The 15,692-nt window shown below is 37.7% G+C and overlaps 1 protein-coding gene across 1 annotated transcript in view; it reads right to left on the bottom strand.

Annotated features, from left to right (window-relative positions):
• Positions 1-206: 206 nt before the first annotated feature.
• The window catches only part of Gclc (glutamate-cysteine ligase catalytic subunit), a 41,917-nt gene continuing 26,431 nt past the window's right edge, over positions 207-15,692 (bottom strand). The window contains exons 5-16 of the mRNA XM_076858586.2: positions 14,699-14,757; positions 14,471-14,601; positions 9,731-9,805; positions 9,154-9,270; positions 8,037-8,175; positions 7,493-7,605; positions 6,910-7,002; positions 6,491-6,595; positions 3,243-3,324; positions 3,060-3,163; positions 2,866-2,986; positions 207-1,831 (exon numbers count right to left, since the gene is read on the bottom strand). Of these exons, the coding sequence (XP_076714701.2) occupies positions 1,620-1,831; positions 2,866-2,986; positions 3,060-3,163; positions 3,243-3,324; positions 6,491-6,595; positions 6,910-7,002; positions 7,493-7,605; positions 8,037-8,175; positions 9,154-9,270; positions 9,731-9,805; positions 14,471-14,601; positions 14,699-14,757 (1,351 nt within the window). The 3' untranslated portion in view covers positions 207-1,619. The remainder of the gene's footprint in view (positions 1,832-2,865; positions 2,987-3,059; positions 3,164-3,242; positions 3,325-6,490; positions 6,596-6,909; positions 7,003-7,492; positions 7,606-8,036; positions 8,176-9,153; positions 9,271-9,730; positions 9,806-14,470; positions 14,602-14,698; positions 14,758-15,692) is intronic.

Below are 15,692 nucleotides of genomic sequence, written 5' to 3'. Positions count from 1 at the left end.
TGTATCAGCCACACTTCAAGGCGTTTTCCTCTCAGCAGCGGTGGGCATCTGCTTGTCTTTATTACTATGTTTCCTTCTAAATCATCTGAAGATTGCTACGATGAAAAAACAATTTCATGGAATCTGGGCTAATTAAAGAAAACAAAAATCTCTACTGCTATCTATAGTTGTATAACTCACATACATTCAAGAGTTCTTCTGAATGCTAATTCCATTCTTTTATTTCCTTATACCACAAACATTTTAGTTTATCAGCCTTTTTACAACTTGATTTATACAAGCGAATAGCAAAGGAAAAACATTCTTTCATCCTCTAAAATACATGTATGAAATATATAACAGACCCTAGTATTTAAACAGTTTTAGCTGAAGCAGCTTTATTGCAATCTCTTAAAATTAGCTTTACACTTTAAAATATCTGTGCCTGTAAGGTTTTGCATAATCTATAATTTAACAGTTATTTCTGAAGCAGTTCAGACTTTTAACAAACTGGGGGAAAAATGCCAACAAAACTTCAACAAAAAGCTATAACAAAAATTATCAGAAACTTAAATTATTTACAATTAAACATTTAGGGTCCTGATTCACAAAACTTAGTGCATTTCATGATTTATTTATGAGTTTTATAAAGATAAGCAATATGTATTTACCCTAACCCCAGGTAAATTCTGGAGCAATCAGCTTTTAGAAGAAAATTCATCACTATGCTTACTGAAAACCAGAGAAAGAATAACAAAACCAAACTTCACTAACTGCAATTGATTTGAAATTTAAGCAAAGAGCAGCTATCAGAACATCAGGCCAACAAACAGAAGAGCTGATGCTGCTTTTGACAGACTGCCTGTGTACAGGATGACAAATGAGTCCCTCCCCTTTTTAGTTCAAAAACAAACAAACAAAAAACACCACCCCAAATCTACATAGGAACTCTGGGCAACAGTCTCCCTTCCTCCAACAGCATTCTCTCTCAACTTAATGCCTGAGTCAGCAAATTTAAAACAACAAAGGAGGAAAGTTTCTTTAAATAGCCTCCAGAGTTCAATGGGTACTATCAGTGGGGAAAGCCTGGGGTAAGGTGGTCAGCTGCATCATAAATGAGGTGCCAGGAATCCAAGATCATCACTGGGTGCCTCAATGGATTCCAGCAATTTTATGCACATACAAAGAAGACTTTAAAAAAAGAAAAGTGTTTGTAAAGTAAAGTTATGGATCTTGGTGAATCAGGTCCCAGGTAGTCTTTAAAGGAACATTTACAGTAAACATTTTAAACTCTGGAATGCTAGGTATTGTACAATTATCAGCACATTACATTTAGAAAACTGCTTAGACAGTATTTGCTCCAGAGTAAGAATTCAAAAATGTACAAGCCAATTCACAATGACTTTAGATACAATGTTATTAAAATACATTGTTAATCATAAAAATACTTTACTATGTACATGTACACTGTATAAACTCTATATTTACCTACTGAAGGAAGTCTCTAAATCAATTTCTGGCCCAGGCAACACTGCAGTTTTATCATTTGGTCTTCATACCATACACACAGGCTGAGAGTCAGTGTCCCTGCAGTCAGTCCTTCAATCAAACAGTAATGCATTTCTCTTTCTGCAGGAAGTTTAGTTGGAAGAGTCAGTTTTACTTCCACTGTATTTTACTTTCCTAAATGCTGGTCCTAGTAACTCTGGGCATTCACATAATTCATTTGCAATTTGGTTACACTTCAAAATAAGGCTATAGTTCATTTCATCAGTTATTACGCTATCTTGCTTGTAGTCAGGATGGTGTGCTATAAACTCTCTCATCCATCTGGCAACCGTCATCAGTTCACCTGGAAAAAAATTTAGGACAACATAAAACACATATTTTTAAAAATATGTTGATATTTAGTGGCCAGCATAAACATGATTCTGTAAAAATGGGACCTGTCAGTATAGCCACCTGGCAGGGGCTGGGAAGAACATGTCTGTCATAGTGTTTAAAGAATTCCTCCAGGGGAAGAATTTTAGGGTGCAGACGGGCAATGAGAACATCTACATCAAGTTTCTATGGTACCTGTTAGATGTTACCCACATGCCGACACTGCCAGCTCTTAAGGGACAGGAGCCAGCACAAGACCATGTGTCCTCCCACTTGCCAGAGGGTTAAGACTACATATGCCGCTGTCATGAGATGCCTCAGAGGACTCAAGGGTCCCTAGAGTAAACTTTGATCAAAGAGGTGGAGAGAATAAAAGACTAGTAAGCACAGTGAATGAAGAGGGAAACTGACAGATACACCATTTTGGGGAGGGCTGATACCGGATTCTACAGATGATCCTTTCTTGTGACCACCGAAGTAAAACACACATGCCATTATAAGTACTACTGTTACTTTCATGAACAGCTGGAGGCTCTCCAGTATCAGACATTGCAAATGTGGTCTCCTTGAAGCTAACCAGGAAAGACCATCCTAAGGATGCTTTTTGTACAGAAGAAGGCTGAAGAACATCTTAGCTGTGCAGCTCATTTAACCTACAAAGTTACTTAGTCCTATAGAAGAGCCCGGGACAATACACAACATATACAGTTGGACATAAATGACAAACAGGCAGTCCAGATAATGTATCTTTAGATACTCTGCTATTTTACAAGCAGTAAGGGGGGGAAAATGCCCCAAAACCAAAAAACAACCAACTCTGCTCATTTAAACTATTAATTGCCAGAGATTATAAGGCATATCCAATTGCAGAGTTGTTAAAATATGAAAAAGTGTGCATGGATAAGATGTAGTCTACTTTAAAGGGTACTTTCAGGAATCTAATAATGTAAGAGTCTGTTCTGTCTACATTATGAGATTAAGAAAAAGAAAAGGAAGTTACTATACCAGACGCTCTCTTCTTAATTAGCTTTAAGTAGTTCAGAATACTACATCTGGTATCCACATCCACTTCCATGTTTTCAAGATAAGAGTTCAGAATTGGTATGAGTCCAGGAAACACACCTTCCTATAAGAAGCAGGACACATTATGAATGCCCAGCCAGCTGGTAACATAGCAAGGGGCACTGAGGGAACCTTACCTTCCCATTGATGATGGTGTCTATGCTCATGAGGGTGTACTCCTCTGCAGCCGGCTCTGAGCTGCTCTGGGCTTTGCCACACCCGTCCACCACAGCATTACCACCTGTGGAGGACAGGGCAGAGGAGCTTTAGTGGCTTGAAACAGCATTAACTGACCTCAGAAATCTGAGAAAATGTAATACCTTTGCAAATATCTTTCCTGAAATAAAACATTCCCTGCAGGACAGCATCTCGTTTCTGTGCTACTTTCATGTTTTCATCAACCTAAGGGAGAAAAGAATCATGACTAAGTCAAGACACTCTTGACCAAACCTAGAGGTTGTAGAACCTTGCTCCTCCCCATGAGAACTCTACTCTCTAGCCCTTCCTGGTTGAGAACACATCTCTCACCTATATGGGGCATGTCACTCACCACCATGCAACAGGTTTGTGCTTTTTAATACAAGGGGAGATAACATAGTCACACAGGAAACCTAAATTTTAAAACATCTTTGTGAATGATCATGCCATAAATCTACAGTGCTGAAAGGGCAGGTGGTTGGTTCCCTTTACACAGCAGCTCTCCTAAGGTCCAGTGCAATGAAGGCAGAACAGGGCTACAGTCCAGTTCCCCTGACCTCCAATGCAGTGCTCTCCATTCTCTGCCCTGGGGTTTTGTTGCTTCACTTGAGTGAGGAGAGTGAAAGGGTCAACAGGCTGTCAGACTTGGGATAAGTTTATGGCCCTCCAAGGGCAGAGGGTCACTGGGCTATTTGCCAACCTGGTGGCTCTGACCACATAGACTCATTCATGAGGCTGAAAATATCCTATTTATTTGTGAATTCTAAATTTCTCCAGTGACTTTTTAAGACCCTTCAAGCAGACTTTTTAAAGCTTCTTAGTGTTTTTCTTATTTTTTATAATGCTATCTTATATGAAACCTTAATATAAAAATAGACACAAGTTAGAGGGCCAGGGTGAAGCAGGATGGTTGGTACAATCTGTATTGATTCTTTGCATTCTCCCATGTTAACTATGGGAGAGGGGACCTGTTACTGTCTTGTTATTTTTAAGTCACACAGCACCTTTTGAATAAACTAGACACTTCTAGGAGCATGTTCACATGTGTCTCAAATTCCACTATGGCTCCCTCTAAGGTTTTCATTTCTAATGATATTTGTTTTTTTTCCTTAGTCTTGACAAAAGTTCATATGGACCACTGGTTTTAATTTGTTTTCATAAATTCCTGTTTAAAAGTATATTTTGCAATTGCTCAGCAAGCTAGTCCTGTCCATCAGTGAGGACACAGTGACAAGGTGCAAGCTAAGAAGCAGAGGAACTCTCACCAGACACTGAATTGCCTGGTGATCTTAAACTTCCTGGCCCTGAGAACAGTGAAAAATAAATTTCTATCTTTTATGGTTGTAGCAGCCCTAACAGACTAAGACTCAATAAGACTTCTGGTATGCTTTTAGTCTTAAATTAACCTATGAAGTTTTGCTAGAATCCCCTGGAATACAAAGAAAATTTGGGCGGGAGAGAATTCTATAGTCATAATTCTTTACTGCTCAGGATTCTGGACTTCTTTCCATCTCTTCTAGCATTTAATGCTAAAAGGAGAAGTCATGTCTGTTATTTTTCCTCCTTGGCAGGTATCCTAATTTTCTCTTCTGTCTGGACAGATGATATTCTCCTTGAGATCTAGAAATTCCCGTATTTGGGTTCTTCTTTAAATATCTCTGTCCCACTGATGCAGTGGTTCATGTCTATAATCCAAGCTACTTAAGAGACCGAGGAAGGAGGATCTCAAGTTTGAGGCCGGCATGGAAATTTAGCAAGACCCCATCCGAAATAAGATAAAAAGGGGCTAGGGCTATGGATATACCTCAGAGGTAGAATGCTCCTGGGTTTAATCTCAAGTACCACCCCCCACCCCCAAATCTTTTATCTCATTCTTATGGACTCCTATATTAAGGGAAAGCTCTGTCCATTATTTCCTTGATTACTGTTATCTCACATCTCTTCTATATAAACCATTCTCTTCTTCTAAATGATTAGACAAAACACTGATACTTTCTAGTGCAATTCTCCATGATTCAGTTATTCCACAATTTCAAGAATTTGGTCTCTGAAGTCATTAACTGTCCCTAGCAACCCACCTGCTTTACTGGAGAGCACACTGAGTTTTAAAAGTGTTTGTGTGGAACTTTTATGGTTCAAATATTCTTTGGTCCATAGATCTTATTTATTTTATGGATTTCATCTATGTTCAGAAATCAACCCTTTCCAGAGAATTTTCTGAATACAATAATCAGAATTTCCTTATGAACTCTTTCCAGTTTCTTAAATTAACTGTTTCATTGAGGACAGTATCACTGCAGGCCTGGCTGGACCTTCTCATTAGGATGCTGATGGTTCTCAACTTTCTGTTGGCTTTCAGACATCTACTCATATTAATAAACAGCTTAGGCTAGTAGCTGACATGGACTCTCCCTTGGAGGACTCTTGACTTCCCCAACACATACACCAATAAGGGCAACATGGGCACACAGAACTCTAGAGGGTACCTCTTGCCTGGGTATGATGCACAGGCACAGACAGGCTGACAGCCAGAGTGTATGTGAGAGGGGACAGGTGTAAGCTGGCAAGCCCCTTATGGGAGGATCAGAGAGCAAGGTTTTCCTGGGGCAAAGGCTGGAGCTGAATAGCTTCATGCTTTCCTCCATGTCTGTGGTGACAGGCATCGTTGCTGTTTCTCTGCTCTTCTCATGGAAGAGGCATGGGCCCAGAAACACAAGACCTCAACTTCCTAAGCGGCTGCCCCCGGACACATGGCTTTCCTGCCTCACAGCTTCCAAGGCTCTGCTAGGAAACTTCCTCCAAGAAGCTTTCTTTGGTCACTGCTGTGTTGGGGCTGATTAACTCCAGTTTATTTTTCTGATAGTCCAATGCCATCTACATACTCCAGACAAGTTTGATTCAATTGAGGAAAACCTTTCCTGCATTCTAACAGCTACTCTTTCCCTTCCTATCCTAATTTTAACATTGTCATACAAATGGGGTTTTTGGGTAGATAAAACCAATTTCTAGAGCTGCCTCCAGTCACTGTCATGAATGGAAACCTCTAGAAATAAGGCTTCAGAATTGTAATGCAAAAAAAAAAAAAAAAAAGAGCTCATGTATAATGGCATAATTTGGCGTGAACATACTTTATATACAGAGTTACGAAAAATTGTGCTGTGAATGGATAATTATGAATGTAATGCATTCCACTATTGTCGTGTATATAAGAAAAAAAAAAGATAAAGAAAAGAAATAAGGCTTAGGTTTAAAAGGAAATGAAAAGGGCATTTTATCCTGAAAAGTAAGGCTGGAAATACATGGTATAAATAAATGAGTAAATACAAGTGCAGATATCTACATCCAGGACTATAATAAACAGCATCCTTACCTTTGACAGTGGAATCAGAAAATCCAATTTGTATGATAGGATCACCCTGGTGAGCAGGACCACAAACACCACATAGGCAGAGTTCTCAAAGTCTGTTAACTGCACCTAGACAAGCAGAAGCCCAGAGATGTTAAGAGACCAACAACCCAGCCCTGGTCTTCCTTCTCCCTAGTACCTCTTCAGACTACAATATTCATTCCCAAGCCACCCATCCCTCCCCATCTAGGGCTAGAAACTCCTTGCCCAAATCTATGCTCAGAAATCAACCTTCCTTAGCATTTGGACTGACTTTTAACAGACACATTCTCAATTTCTATTGCCTTATAAGAAACTTAAGAGCCTATGGCAAGAGTACCAGAAGGGTGAAAAGCAGTCAGAAGAGAGCTTAGGGTCAGTTCCTGCCGATGCATGTGTCTCACCTCCATGGGTCGGAATTCTACTCTCCATCCAATGTCTGAGTTTGGAGGAGGGGGCTTAAATCTCATTGTCTGCCAATTTGTGGACTGAATATTCTAAAATAAAAAAAGTAGAGGATAAAATCAACTTTCTGCAGTCAGGGGAACATTATAATAATTTGGTATTTAAGCAGGGAAGAAAATTATTCATTGTCTATGTCAAATACTTTCAATTTACAAATACAAAAACGACAATTTAAGATTTTATTGAGTGTGACCTGTTAGGAAACCAAACAGCAGGAGTTTAGTAAAAGTCAGTGATGTCTGCAGCACTGTAGTAACAGACCAGATTACTTTTTGTGGCGTATGTTTGAATTTTTTTATTACTAGGCAAAAAAGAGAAAATACCAAACAAAAATATATGATCACAGGATAACTGTGATTGATTTTATTTTCATAAAGTAAGAATACTTAAAACCAATGAATTTTTCTTGGTTGTTCACTATGCTAGGTAACAAAAGGCATATGAGATTTCTATTGTCACCAATTTCTCATAGCTAAGAAAACTGCCTGTTGAAGGGAAATACATTTAAAAAAGAGGTGATACCTCAAAATGGTCAGATTCATTGGCATCATCCAGATGTATTTTCTCCTCAAACAGAGTCAGTGGGTCTCTAATAAAGAGATGGGCAACATGTTGGGCCAGGAGATGATCAATGCCTGCAAAGACAGAGCACACAGGGCTAACTGCAAAGCATGAGACACCACTTGTTCTAAGTCCACAGTATGAAGAAGGGGTGTCTAGAAGTTTAGGAAATGGCTGGATTGTTCAGAATTCTCACCTGGCCCAGGATTTTATCCTATGGACACTGGGGAAGAGTCAGAGATTTATTCATTACTTACACAATGCCTGTTGGGGCACTGGTGTGGACCTAGATACAGAGCTCCAAAGTAAGTTCCTTTTGCTAAAAGTCAAGAAGATCTCACAAGTATTTGGAACTTGAAACTTTAGGAACAAGCAGCCTCATAAGAAAAGTTAGAGACTTCACACTAAAAATAGAAACCAGACCACGAGTCAGAAAAGAAGTTTAAAAGTGCTTTGAAGACAAAAGGCGTACAATCAAACCTAGAAAAACAGAAGGAATATTCACCTTCCTGAAGCAGTTGCTGGTAGATTTCTTTATCTATGGTCAAGTCGATGTCATTGTACTTCTCACCACACTTAGATAAGTAGCTGTCTATTGAATCATATCGGGATTTACTAATCCTATAATTATTCTTCTTCAGTGGCTAAAATATAAAAAGTATGAATGAATGCCACAAAAAATTTACATCAACTAATTATATAAAAATATATTTTTATACATAACAAAATATAAAATGTTTACTTCTATTTAGATAGCATATTTAATAATTTGTGATAATTATATAAAGACCACAGCAGAACAGCCTGGTTGAAAACACCAAAATCATTGGGGTGGGGCGGGGGAGGGGGGACTTCTTTGAAAACACCCTTGTTCCCATCCCAGGTCCCAGTCCTGGAGATTCTCATTTACTCAGTTGAAGAGGGACCTGAGTACCTATTTTTAAAGATCTTCATAGGTGTTTGTGGAGCACACTCTTGTTTGGAGTGACGCAGTGTTATAGTTCAACATGCAAACAAGAGGTACTAACCTATGTTTACTAGGAAATGTCTGACCCTGTACATGGAAATCCCATCTCTGACAGCAAACTACACTTCCACAGAGGAGAGCATCTTATATGAAGCACTCTGAAGCCTTTGATAAAAGTAATCATCAGGGGCTGGGGATGTGGCTGAAGTGGTAGCGCGCTCGCCTGGCATGCGTGCGGCCCGGGTTTGATCCTCAGCACCACATACAAACAAAGATGTTGTGTCCGCCGATAACTAAAAAATAAATATTAAAAATTCTCTCTCTCTCTCCCCCTCCCTCTCTCACTCTCTCTTTAAAAAAAAAAAAAAAAAAAAAGTAGTCATCAGCAATGACTTCCAAAATACAGAAAACCAGCAGTACTAATTTTTTTAAGCCAAACAAACCCAGATTTCAACAAATGATAAAAGCTGACTCCCCAAACCAAATCACTTCCCCATATATTTACCCCAAAACAAAGATGGTATATTTCTTCCTATGTGTGACCCTAATCCACTCAAGATAAAAGTGTAAGAGAGATTTCAAAATTGAAAGTAGTTATAATAACCCATTTTACCTGCTTGATTTAAAAAAGCTATTAAGGAAAAATCATTCCCACCTCCAGTCCTCTCTCCTCTCGAGTTCTATCATCTACAGATGCAGAAATCACTCCCCAGCGACAATCAATGTCTGACACATAGCCTCGGTAAAAAGGAGATGCAGCACTCAAAGCCATCTAAAAACAAACAGAAGTCAGCTCCTGCAGATTCGATGTATCATTTGCATTGAAAAAAGCCCCATGCACTCATTTTCTGACCAAAAAGACCAGTTTATGTAATCCACAGTGAGTTCTACCATATGCATCTAAGCCTGCTTTTTCATAAGTGAAAACACCAGGAACAACCCAAGTCTCTGGATTCATTTAAATTATCCTCTCTATAATATGAGGACACAATGGGAGAGGGAGAATGACCACTCTCAAACTTGACAGTTATTTAACAAACACATGTTTTACTAGGAACAGAAAGAGTCTACAATAGACTATCCATTAGCTTTACGTCTACATACTATTTAAATTAGTTCATTTCTCAATGAAGTCTTAACTGGACTTAAATAGTATGCTATCAGCAAATTCTTCACATGTGGTCTTATTTTATACAAAGTTATATTTAAAATAAGATATACTTTCTACTTACAACAATTGGACAGATAGTGGCCAACTGATCATAAAGGTATCTTGCCTCAGATATGCTGCAGGCTTGGAATGTCACCTGTGAAGAATGCAAGTTATTAACAACAATTAAAAAATCTCCAGCGTTCTTCCCAAGCAGTAAAGTCTGAGAAGGAAGCTGGCTGGAGAAAATGACAATGTTTAATGCAGGAGTTTTGTTTCAATGCGGTCTTGGGTGAATTTAACTAGAAAATGGTATTTAATCATCTTCTGTTGTATACGGACAACTCATAAACAACCATGCCATGTTCCTAAGTGAAACAGACTAACAAGTTAGGAAGAGAAATCAGACACAGGCAGCATGGTGAAGTTCAGCAAGGCATTTACTCTTCTGGATTGTTTCCTTCTATAGGTTTCCCATCAGTGCAGTTAGCAGAGGGCTTATTGAAATTTTGATATAAAAGGGATTTGAAGATGCTAAAGAATACCTTCAAAAGTACACAGGTAGCAGGAAAAGGAAGGTTTGAAAGTGGGCAAGACTAGAAAGAAGGGAAAGCAGTTAAAACCTTAGAGCTGACACTGAAGAATCAGTAGGGCTGGGGGAAGGTTGGCAAAGGAGTGGCAAATCAAAGCAGCAGGCTCTGGTGACCATGGTACAGTGATGGGAAGACTCAGTTTTTAGGACATATAAGAAAAATTTACAGAGAAGGGAGTGCGTAATGACATGATTAGCTTATAGAGGCCCTGTGAGGGGCTAGGTCTCCAGGGATGTTGTCTAGGGGAGAAATCAGAGCTGAAGAAATACTTGGGGAGCAGGGTCAGACCATGTCCTGAAGATAGGGAGACCCATGTGAAGGATAAGCAGGACACTGAAAAGTTAAGAGAAAAAGATCACACAATTGGCGAGCACAAATCCTCTAAAATAATCACCCAAAGGAAGCCAAAACATGTCCTGCCTTCTTCCATGGGGAAGGGTGGTGGTCATGGAAGAAGGGGCAGGAACACGAATTGTGTTTCTATTAACATATTTTTCATTGCAAATTTGGAACTGCTTTATTTTTTTTCCACTACTGTTATTAAGTAATGACAGCTTAAGTTCAGTGTTGGTGCAGAAAATAATTTAGTTGCTTAAGAGCTGAAATACAGCAGCTAAATGGTTTATGTTTACAATCTCAACCTATTAATTCCAACAATTTCATCTATGTCCCAATTTTGCATTATAAGAACAGAAAACTTTTGTGGGAGACTCACAAGTATACCTGTTAAATTATAATTGAATTTTATGTCAGTATGGTAACTACAAAAATAACTTAAAACAATTTATATGTCTTGACTTTCCTATAATTCCTATGTCAATGATCAAATTGGTACATTAGTTCCATTAAAAGGCAATGATAATTAACCAGCCATTACAGATTAATTCAACATGGAGAAGTGCTGTGTTAATGACATCAAGGAGTTTCAAAGGTTAAAATAAAGATAAAGGGGGACTGGCAGTTGGGTCACTGACAACCAATGCAAGGAAAGTTTCTGCAAAGTAGAAACTGAGAAATTAACTTGTGTGTGGTGAGCATTAAACATGAAGAAAATGATGATAAAGTTTTCGTGTATTTGTTTGCTGTGACCCCATCACTTAAATATAAGCACCAGGAGGGATCTGTCTTGCCCTAATAGTCCAAGTATGTTGGGATACCAAGTATGTTGGGACAGTATCTGACACCTACTTACTGCTTTAAAAATATTTATTAAATTTACAAAAGTACTGAGAAGGAAAGAGCTGCTAAAGAGAAGACAGGGGCAAAGATAATGTTGAGATACTGGAAAACCATGATCCTAAAGGGCCAAATTTACAAGGGATTGAGATTTTTCAATACCTAAATCTTGAAGTATTTTGGCTAAAGAATTCTGTTGAATATACATCTTTTAGTTTACTTAGGTCCTTTTCATGATATTTTAGAATGTGTTAGTTACTCTTCTTGATTTTTCAAAGACACTATGATAAACACTTTTCCTTTCCTATGTTTTGATTGACTACTCTAAGATGGCCTAAGACACATTAGTAAATCCCTAGGCAAATCTTGAAAAAGCCAACCCTAGAAAAGTCTACTTAAGAAAAGCATCAAATGGAATTTGATAGTTCAGTTTACAACCGTGACTAAGTTATTTTGGTCACTTTAAATACATTTAGTAATGACCTTTCTTACTCTAGAACTGATATAACAAGTTTATCAAATTAAACAGAGCATCATCATAATGATGGTTTTAATGGGGAAAGAAAAAAAGTTCTTATAATTTAAAAAGGTATGAATATATGAACAGTTTTGGCTTCTGGTGTCTTTTTTTTTTTTTTTGGGTACCAGGGGTGCTTAATTACTGAACCAAATCCTTTTTATATTTTATTTAAAGACATGATCTCACTAATTGCTTAGGACCTCACTATGTTCCTGAGGCTGGCTTTTAAATTTGTGATCTTCCTGTCTCTTTCTTCCTGAGACTACAGGTATGTGCACTACAATTGGCCTTTTGGTGTCCTTGCATCATATAAAGAAGAAACACAATGTCACTAGGAAACTGACAAGAGGGGTGACTAAGGAAGAACTGTGAAAAGTGGATGTCAGAAACCTTTTCTAAAATTTTTGAAGCCACATGATTTTCTGAGGTAGAAAAAAAAAACTATCATAACATGTCAGGAACTTATTAAATGTTTCATAAAAAGCTCAGAAAGTATTAAAAATTTTGTAGTTAAAATGCTTTTTTATCTTGTACAGTAAAAGTCTTCCATTAACCTTAAAAAATTATGGTAAGGCTGGGTGTGGTGACGCATGCCTGCATTCCCAGTGACTTAGGAGGCTGAGGCAAGAAGACTGCAAGTTTGAGGCCAGCCTCAGCAACTTACTGAGGCTCTTCCCAAAATAAAAAAATAAATAGCATGAGTTTAATCCCTAGTAAAAAAAAAAAAAAAAAAAAAAAAAAGAATTAACTTTGAAATTATTTTTTTTTGCTGCTTTACTGTAATAAACAATTTTTCTTGTTTCACTTAAGATACAAAAGCAGCAATTTCTGTGACTATTTGTGGAATCCACCTCACTTGGCACATACTAAACATTATCTGTGTTAATCATTTTTTTGAATGGAGTATTGAAACTGGACATGTCACTGGGAAAAAGGAAAGCTTAACACTAAACTCATGACAAAGCTTAAATTGGATAGAGAGCTATATCTTCACACAATGAAAATGTTTATCACCTACCATTAAAGCACATTTATTTGTACAAATACAGTGTTTCAAGGGAAAGAATACACCTTTGGAACTATATCAGAGCAACTGTGCTGTCCTTGGTGGAACACCCTGGTTTATTATTAAACCAAGAAAAGGTAATGGTACTAGGAGAGCACTCACACAGTTTTAAAGCCACACACTATAAGTGCCTGAGCTTAATGGCTCTCTTTAGAAATATTTGTAATTAAGATAGGAAAGCAGATATGCAGTTTAAAGTCAAAGGGTCTCTTTTTAAATTAGGTCTAACCATTTGTAAGGAAACTTACTGGCCCTTGTTTGTTTAAAAGCTTATGTCACAAATCCTATGCCTTATATGTCAGGAAAAGAGAAAAGGAAAAAAGAAAAAGAAAAAACCTTATGCTTGTCCATGTTAACCATAATCAGCCCGGAGAAAAATGACCTGCACATTCAAGTTGTGTTATACAGTTTTAAAAATAAACAAGCTGGAGGTATTTGGGCAAGAAGACACGAGATGTGCTGAGGTAAGAAGAAAGCTGGGTTTCTTGGCCTCTGTGCTGATAGCCATTAGGTTCTACACTACTGCAGACCCCTAAAGACTCTCTCTAATCAGCTGAAGTAATTACAACTGGAGAAAAATCTGTTTGGGCAACAAACACTGAATAAAATTTGAAATTCTCAATTTGAAAATTCATGCTTTATACAACTTTTTACTCCTGCTATAATATGATTTTAAAGAAATTAAAGCTAAAAAAGTATTTATTAATAAAACAATGAAATAAAACAGAGTGAGACCAAAAGGGCCTTAACATAATCCCTTCTTTCAACTGAAAACAAAAAAACTGAGGAGAAATGAAGGGAGTCACCCAGATACCTGCACAGCAAGAGCCAACAAGTGACTGCAAACCCATGGGTGACAGGCCTGTGCTCTCCCTCCCTGGGTCCAGAGTGACTTGAGCACAATCACTGCAGGGGCATCAGTGACTCAATCAGATCCAGGAAAATTTTTAAATGAGTAAACGAAGAAGGGCTATTTTACCTCCTGTGTAACTTAGCCAGGGCAAGGCAAACACAGGCTGATAAATAGTTATTCATTTATACCACTGGGTGGCTTTGTACAGAAATTTCAAGTTCAAACAGTCTTTCCCTTGGATCACAAATTCACTGGAGTACTTACATCCCAGCTCATTTTCAGAAATAATAGATTTGAGGTTAACAACCTCACCACTTTGCCATTAGGTGGCAGTAAAAATCAGATATATGAAGAGAATGCAGACAATGATCAGAGATGCTCTGCGTTTTAACACTATATACCTTTGTGGGGAACTGTAGACTCTGGAATTCTTGATCAAAAATGTAAATGAATTTACTAAAACAATCTCAATACTTTCTAGAAAGGCATACCAGCTGCTATTTCAATCTAGTTAAAATGTGATTTTTAAAACAGGAGACATGCATATATAAAGAAAATAAGTAAATAAGTAATGGGTGAGGACACTTTGCCTCTCCATAGATTTGAAACAATACCTGAAGACAGCAATTTCCCATCCCAAATCCCATGGCATCCATGTAAATATGATCTGGCTTGGAAGCCTTTGCTGCCTCATCATCTGGAAATGTTTCCATGAATGGAGATGGTGTATTCTTGTCCTTAAATACTGTATTATTAATTAGAGGAGAAAAAAAAAAGGAAATGGTGAGTATCAAGGATTAAAGAGGTCTCTTTCCCACACCACCTCCTCTCTGTAGACTTACTTGGTACATTGATGACAACCTTTTCTCCTCTTCTATGCCGGATATTTCTTGTTAAGGTACTAAAATAGACAACCAAATGTCATAAATTGGTTACGTAAGCTCCATCATATATAAGAAGAATTTGACCACAAACAACTTGAAAATGGAATAAAATCCTACTTCAAACTAATATTCTAAGATAATCCTACAGAAAATGCATGTGTCAAGATAGGCTAAGGGGACTTTCTGAAAGAAGGTTTTGCATAATATTAACTCCTTGTTTCTTACTTGAGAATGCCATTTTCTCCCCTGCTCAACCCTGTACTTTCAAGGCTTCCAGTTATTCACCAAATCAAGATCAGATGTTCAAGGGCTGCATGGGCTGATTCACTCTGTTTCTAACACTTATCACATTAACTACAAAGATTATAGTCAAATTTAAATATTCATTTCCCAAGACATGTCTGGAGCCCCAATGCCTACTCTTTCTCTACCCCAACCTTGAGGCCCATGCTGGCTGTCTAATCCAGAAGCCACCAGATGCATTAGGGCCACTGAGTACTTAAAATATGACCAGACCTAATTGAACTCACTATGAGAGTAATACACACCAGAGTCTGAACATCTGGTTAAAAAAAAAAAAAAGTAAAACCTCTTCTTAATAATTGAAAAATACCCAATACATGTTGAAATAAGTTTGGATACACTGGTTTAAATAAAATATTTTATAAAATCACGTTCAGCTCTTTTTAATTTTAACATAACTATTAGAAAATCTACAATTACATTTGCAGCTCACAGTATATGTTTCTGCTGGAGGTGTTGACTGACTCAGCTAAACACCACCTCTTCCATGAACCTTGCTTTAATCCCCTCAGTCAAAAGCACCCTCTTTTCTCCAAGGAGAATCTCTGGTGCTGCCATCTTTCAACATCTGTCATAATCTATTTTTATTTGCAGATTAATATTTTTACGTTCCTTTAAACACATGACAACACTTGAAATTGGAAACTAT

This window comes from Callospermophilus lateralis, chromosome 6 (assembly GCF_048772815.1).
Source record: "Callospermophilus lateralis isolate mCalLat2 chromosome 6, mCalLat2.hap1, whole genome shotgun sequence".
Taxonomy (NCBI): domain Eukaryota; kingdom Metazoa; phylum Chordata; class Mammalia; order Rodentia; family Sciuridae; genus Callospermophilus; species Callospermophilus lateralis.
The sequence above is the reverse complement of the archived record's forward strand: the minus strand, read 5'-3'. Positions and strand labels throughout refer to the sequence as shown.